Source organism: Sesamum indicum, linkage group LG2 (assembly GCF_000512975.1).
Source record: "Sesamum indicum cultivar Zhongzhi No. 13 linkage group LG2, S_indicum_v1.0, whole genome shotgun sequence".
Classification (NCBI taxonomy): domain Eukaryota; kingdom Viridiplantae; phylum Streptophyta; class Magnoliopsida; order Lamiales; family Pedaliaceae; genus Sesamum; species Sesamum indicum.
Genome location: NC_026146.1, coordinates 6,384,484 through 6,392,040, shown reverse-complemented (window position 1 = coordinate 6,392,040; position 7,557 = coordinate 6,384,484). Strand labels below are relative to the sequence as shown.

At 31.0% G+C, this 7,557-nt stretch overlaps 1 protein-coding gene across 1 annotated transcript; it reads left to right on the top strand.

The window, feature by feature from the left end:
* LOC105155486 (probable carotenoid cleavage dioxygenase 4, chloroplastic) lies at positions 4,355–7,155 on the top strand. The gene is made up of 2 exons (XM_011071368.2): positions 4,355–5,867; positions 6,578–7,155. The coding sequence occupies exons 1-2, from the start codon at positions 4,498–4,500 to the stop codon at positions 6,948–6,950; spliced, it is 1,743 nt and encodes a 580-aa protein (XP_011069670.1). The 5' UTR covers positions 4,355–4,497; the 3' UTR covers positions 6,951–7,155.

Below are 7,557 nucleotides of genomic sequence, written 5' to 3'. Positions count from 1 at the left end.
GTAAAGGCAAAGCTGAGAAGCGCATCAAAGTTTGATTTTCGTAGATACGATAATTTCAACAATATATATATATATATATATATATATATATTAACGTAAAATTTAAAATTATATAATTTTTTTAATATATTAAATAATTTTTTTATAAAATAAAACTTCTCATTTTTAATCTATTTTAATTATTATGGAAATGATATTTTGCTACACATACAATATATTTTCATAACCAAAATTGTATTTTATGAGGATTAATGTCATAACATTCTATTAAATATGTACATACTTATTTTATAAAAGTCACAAAGTAACTATTTAATATATTAAAGTAGATGATGTTTCAACCAATAAAATTTTTTCTTATCAATAAAAAAATTCAAAATCACCAGAAATTAGTATTCGATCAAAATTACTTAATTTTGGTCAACCATTGTTCTTCTCTATATGTATATATAATTATTTATATAAAACTTGACTAGCAAATGTATAAGGGTCGATTAAAGTCATCGTCCCTGCGATTTGACATAATTTGTTAAAAAGTAAATAGTATAATTGGATCCTTAAATTTGTATTTAGAATCTTCTCAAAAAAAAAAAAATTGTCTTTCGAAACAGTTTAATTCCTTAAATTCATTTCTTGACTTAGCATTTTTAAAACTTTAATATTTATCACAATTTAATCCCTTTCGCAATTTTTTGGAGAAAAATCTAGCAAGGTGTTGACTTTTCAGAGAGTAATTTAAATTTAATCTTTCACTTTAGTTCCTTAAATTTATAAAATTATCGAATTAATTCTTTTTAGGCGGAAAAATAACTTTTTTATATTTTTGTATGCTGAATATGTGTGACTATCTTATATGAATAAATAAAAATTTTGAACTCTTATAATTAATATTATTTAACTTAAAATAAATAATCTCTTTTTTTTCCCAAAAGTTACCAAAAACATCAAAATTTATGACTAAATTTTATAAAACTTAATCTGAAATATAATAAAAAAAATCTAAGTCAATAATTTTTAATCTAATGAGTTAAAGATAAATTTAAGAAAGTTGAACCTTAACAATATTTATTAAATGTTAACAGTTTGGACTTTGACCAAAATAATTGTGGTATGTACTTTTTGACTAGATATTTTGATGGATTTCATACATATATATAATTAAAATGTTTTTATACAACTTTTTCTAAATTTTGTTTGAAACTAAAAAATACATAAGTAGTAAAAAAATTTACTACTTACACAAATTAAAATATTCTGGGCATCAAGTTTTAGAAAAAAAAATTACAAAAACCTCCTAAAATGAGTTTTACGTATATAAAATTTATCAAAGAATTTATTTAGAAAAGGTACATTCCACTAACTTTTTGTTCAAAACCTCAACTGTTAATGTTTAATAAACATTTTTAAGGTTTAAATTTATTTTTGAACTCCTAAGATTAAAAATTACTTCTACTATTTTTTTATTATATTTTTAAAATTAGATAAGTGTTATAAAATTTAATCATAATTTTATTTATTTATTTTTGAGACTTCTGAAAATGATAAACAAATACTATTATTTTAACTTAAGCAATATTTATTATCATGTTGACTCTTGACTTCAAAGTTTTCATTATGCATATAATTAGATCAGTTCATCATATTTAACATAAAAATAATATAAAAAATTATTTTTTTCTTTTGAAAAAAAGACTAATTTGATAATTCTACAAATCTAAAGATTAAAAAATGAGGAAAGCAAACTTAAATTGACCATTTTAAACTATAAAATGTCAAAATTTTGCCAGATTTTTGTCGGAAAAAAAAGGTCAAAGTGATTACACTGAGACAAAAGCTAAAGTTTAAGAATGCTAAAGCCACTAATGAACTTAAGGGATTAAAGTGTTTATAAATAAAAACTTAATAGATCAATTATACTAATTACCCTCCACAAGAAGAAATTTGACTTTTCACTATGGTTAATTACCATAGTTGAAAGTAAAAATTATGGTGGATATTAATTAACCACGTCTAGGCAATGGTTATTAATTGTTATTTATGTCAGTGACAATTGTTCAATAAATTATTTATCAACGACCGAATAATATGAATATTTGACCTGTAATTGTCACAAATTAAATTATAATCAAATTGTTTTAGATTATTTATGGTGTCAATAATTCGCGATTAATTACACAATTCAAACAATTTCTCCAAAATCAAGTCAAATGAAAAATGTATAAAAGTCTTGGTTCAAAAAAGCACTTACAAATTCAAAATCAAAAATAGCTTTTGGGATTTGAAAGAACAAGATTTTTGTTTGGTCAAAATTAAATCAAAATTTGCGTACATTATTTTTTATGGATTATTAGCAAATAGTTGAGATTTGATAAAATAGTTGTAAACGATTGCCCAATCTAAAAGTTTATACAGTTAGAAAAGAATATTATTTAGTATTAATATTTTAGCATGCCGGTCGTATAAACTCTATATAAAATCTCTTTTCAATAAAATGGAAGTTTTATATAGGGGGAAAAAATGGAAGCTTTATATAGGGGGAAAAAATGGAAGCTATAGGATTCGAATCCTAAGCTTTTTTTTTTTTATTTGGCTCTGATACCATATTAAATAATCATATAATTTAAAATTTTATGTTACTAATCATAATAATCATTTATTATTAGGGATAATTATGCTACTCTACATTAAAATTTGATGTAATTACATATAGACATATGATTTGAGTTTAGTACCCATGACATTTGTCTCCGTCCAACAAAATAGGTCCCTCCACTAATCAAAGTTCACCAATTTTGCTGATATAAAAAAATAATTAAATAAAAATTCATGTTTACCTCCGATTGATTTATTACTAACTTATTACAGGTCAAATAAATCTTTTATGACCGAATTATCCTTATGTACTTCTTTATGTACATTAGCATGTAAGATGTATATAAGGGTAGTTTGATTAGAATAAAATTTATTTGACGTACAATAATTCAGACCATAAGAAATTTAATATCTAATCATAACTAATTATCATGGTTAAAAATAAGTAATTGCGGTAAAGAATCATTGACCACGGCCAACGGAACGTTATTTGTCGTGGTTCTTGCAAGTGTTCTTTTATCATAGCTAAAAGTTATAGCAAAAATATTTTCCATGACAGATAGTCATTACAAAAAATTTGCATCTTAATTTTTCTTAGTCATAATTATTATTAATTATTTACCAGGATTTTACTCCATAGTCAATAAAATTGTAGTTAATATAATTTTTGTTCTAATGTCATTAATAAGTCAATTGGGGGTTAAATATGGATTTTCATTCAATTTTTTATTAATATTTACAATGAATTTTGGTCTAATAGAAAGATTTATTTGTTATATGAAAATAAACACTTATGCATTAGATATAAATGTTTAAAAATTTATATTAATTACATCAAACTTTTTGAGAGACGACAATATAGTTATCCCTTAATTTTAATATGGGGAAATAGTATTTTCAGTCTCATAAGTTAGGCCTATGTCACTTTTGGTCCAACTCATTACAGGATTAGCACTTTTAGTCCTCATGTACTTTTTCATCTATAATTTAATGATGTAAATCACGTATCTAACACGTCGTTAAGTATTTTTGGTTGGAGAAAAAATTGACCCTCAATTTTTGTAAGAGAAGATAGAAATCACTATGTTTTCTATCCTAATTTCTTTCAAGATTTTTCCCCCCTCAAATGTAGTTATATTTTACCCCAGAACTGGTCCCAAGCTCGAAAACAAATCTATATTTTCTCCAACCAAAAATACTTAATAATCACATGCTAGACACGTGCTCCACACTGTTAAATTGTAGATAAAAAAGTGAATGGAACCAAAAGTGTTATTTTTTTTAAGTTAAGAAACTAAAAGTGCTAATTTCGTAATAAATGGACCAAAAGTAAAATACTATTTTCCCTTTTAATATCATATCAACAATATCGGCTAGCGCTCAAAGATGACCTAGAAAGCAAGTTGCAAAGATTATTCATTTATTTCTTTTATGAATAATAAGTTGCAAACTCGCAGACTTTGAAGTTTTTCTATGGGTTTAATGTAATTTACTCCTTTTTGATATTGCAAATGAGCAAATTATTCTTTATTAAAAAAATAGCACTTTATCCTTCTGTATTTTTTAAAAATGAAACAATTTACCCTCTTGTGTTTTTTAACTAAATTTGCTGATATTAACCAAATTTCAGGGGAAGGGAACCTTTAAAAAACACAGGAGGAAAAATTGCTAAAAAAAAATTTCATAGGAAGTAATTTGCATTTTTTTTTAGAAAATATAATTTGCACATTTACAATATCACATAGGAATAAATTATATTTTTTTAATTTTTGAGGATTTGCTGTGCAAACACGCAAAAATTATTAAATTAGGAGCTTATACAAAACGTTGAACTTTGAATCATTAAATATGCACTGCATGGTCTTCTCTTTCTCCCACTCTTTGATGCAGCCTGTTAATTGAGATATGGAGACCCTGTCGTCGTCCTTCTTCCTTCCCAAGTTTTCTCAATCCAGCTCTTCATTTGTAGGGATCGAGAAGAGCCCTCGAAGAAAAATCATCGCAAATTATTCCTTTTCCAGATTTCCTGATCCTCTTATAAGAACTAAGCACCCAATTTCAGAGGAGAAGAGAGAAAAGCCGTCGTTGCTTGCGCATCTGTTCAAGTCAGTTGATGACTTTATATGCAACCACCTAGACTCACCGCTTCGTCCATCCGTTGATCCGAAACATGTGCTTTCCGGCAACTTTTCTCCGGTGGATGAGCTTCCGCCGACGCCCTGTGAGGTGGTGGAAGGCTCCCTTCCGAGTTGCCTGGATGGAGTATACTTCCGCAATGGCCCCAATCCTCAGTTCATACCCCGCGCCCCATACCACATCTTTGATGGTGATGGGATGCTTCACATGATCAAGATTTCTGGAGGAAAAGCCACGTTTTGTAGTCGCTATGTCAAGACATACAAATACATGGTGGAGCGTGATCTCGGCCATCCCATCTTCCCGAGTGGCTTCGCCTCCTTCAATGGCCTCATGGCTTCGATGGCACGAATCGGGCTAACCGCAGCGCGGGTACTTACCGGACAGTACAATCCTCTAATTAATGGCAGTGGCACGGCAAACACTAGTGTGGCCCTCATCGGCGGAAAATTATATGCTCTGGGTGAAGGCGATCTCCCTTACGAAATTCAGGTAACATCAGATGGAGATCTTGTAACTATTGGACGCCATGATTTTCAGAGCAGCGAGCCATTCCCGAGCATGACCGCGCACCCAAAAGTTGATCCAGACACAGGCGAGACCTGTGCTTTCAGATTCCACGCAGTTCCTCCATTCTTGACATTTTTCAGGATCGGTTCTGATGGAAGGAAAGGACCAGACGTGCCCATCTTCTCCATGAAGACTACAGCAATGATCCATGACTTTGCCGTAACAAAGAATTATGCCATATTCAATGATGTGCAGATGGTGATAAGCCCTGCGGAGATTTTGAGAGGACAACCTCCAATGAAAGTTGATACTGTTAAAGTGCCGAGGCTAGGCGTTATCGACCGATACGCCAAAGATGAGAGTGGGATGTGGTGGACTGATATGCCTGGATTCAACATTTTACACGCAGTGAACGCGTGGGAAGAAGACGATGGTGAGACCATAGTGCTGGTGGCTTCTAATCTTACATCAGTTGACCTGGTCTTAGAGGGGCTGGATTTGGCGGACTTGATGTTGGAAGAGATCAGAATAAGTGTCAAGGCCCAGAAGGTAGTCTCGAGGCGTCCCTTGTCCACCAAAGTTCTTGACTTGGGAGTCATTAATCCAGCTTATGCCGGAAAGAAGAACAGGTTTGATTATTCTTATCCTTTTAGCGATTTGTTTAATTGAAAACTTCTAACTCATCAATGTTTCAAAAACAAGATTTTAATATGAAAACAATTTTAAATGCATCAGTATGATAGTCTTTCTCTCTCTATATATATGTAGAATAATCCCAGAAATGAAAATGATACAATAACAATTTTGATCTATAATAAACAAAAGTCCTCTTTTGAATCTTGATATTGGGCTTATATGACATATGGAGCACTTATTGTCTCAATATTAGGGCTATTCAGTATTGAAATTTTAGTTCGGATCTGATTCGATAAATTCTAAACCAATTATATATGGAGAAGTGATCAATTACAAAGTGTACCATACTTATTATGTGATTAGCTTAGATCGGCCAAACAGGTTCGGACAAAAATTTTGTACTTTAAATTTAAATTGTATTTGTACTCTATTTATTGAAGTCAATTATACGGTTGAAAAATAGAATTTGCCATATCATTCATGAATCTCCTTTCTTGAAAAAGACACATTTTTTGACACTGCGCACTATGTTTATGAACGTTAATTTAAGTCTGAGGATGACAAGAAAAGTATTTCACTGTGTGAGAAAAAGTACAAAATTATCATCAAATAAACATGACTCCACTAGCCCCAAACACAAACCATCTCTTCGCTTCAAAAAAACAGATTTGTTAAAGCCATTCTTGTTTTATTTCACACATAGGTATGCCTACGCCATTGTGGTGGCTAAGCCCAGGAAGGCAGTAGAGTTGGTGAAGTTAGATTTATCGCTATCTTCAGAAGATTGTCATGACTGCGTTGTCGCCAGCCGCAAGTACGAGCCAGGATGGAACGGAAGTGAACCCTTTTTCGTGCCAAATGATCCGGCTAGCGACGAGGATGATGGTTTCATAGTTACATATGTGCACGATGAGAAGACTCAAGAATCCAAGTTCTTGGTAATGGACGCGAAGTCCCCCACGCTGGAAATTGTTGCCACCGTGAAGTTACCTGGAAGGGTGCCCACCGGTTTCCATGGACTCTTTGTGAGTCAAAGTCATGTAACCGAGGTGTGCAGGAATGATCAATCTACATGATTACACCTTATGCCCAACATAGATTTGGAGGAGAACCAGTTTGCAGTTACGTTTTGCTAGGTAGTCCATGATCCATATCATGTATGTGGAATAAAATGGTTTAATTGTTTTTTAGGTTTTGCCGAACAGCTAGGCAATATTCAAGTACCTAAAAGGGCTAGTCCTTACGGACCATCAATGCATGGTGTTCTTCGACTGATTGTTAGTCTCGGTGCTGAAGATGTTATTAATTGTAAACCAATATTGGGTTATTTATATAGAGGGATGGAGAAAATCGCGGAATAATTATTACTATTTGGTATATATTTTGGTCCTGTATTTTATTAGAGCAGCGATTTAGTCCTACACGTTTTTCATTGTGATTTCAAGATAAATTGATTAAACCTGTCTTGGGGGCATTAATGGTCAGGAATGGGGTGTAAAGTTGATGGTCAAATGCCAACACCATCAAAAAATAAAAAAATAAAAAAATTATAACCAAAGTCAAAAGTTCCGACAAGTTGTTCAATTTTGGGAAGTATGATTACAAGGATATATCATAGAATATTGCTGTAATAAGGACTGAATCCAAGACCAAATGATATATATATATAAATATCATTAATAA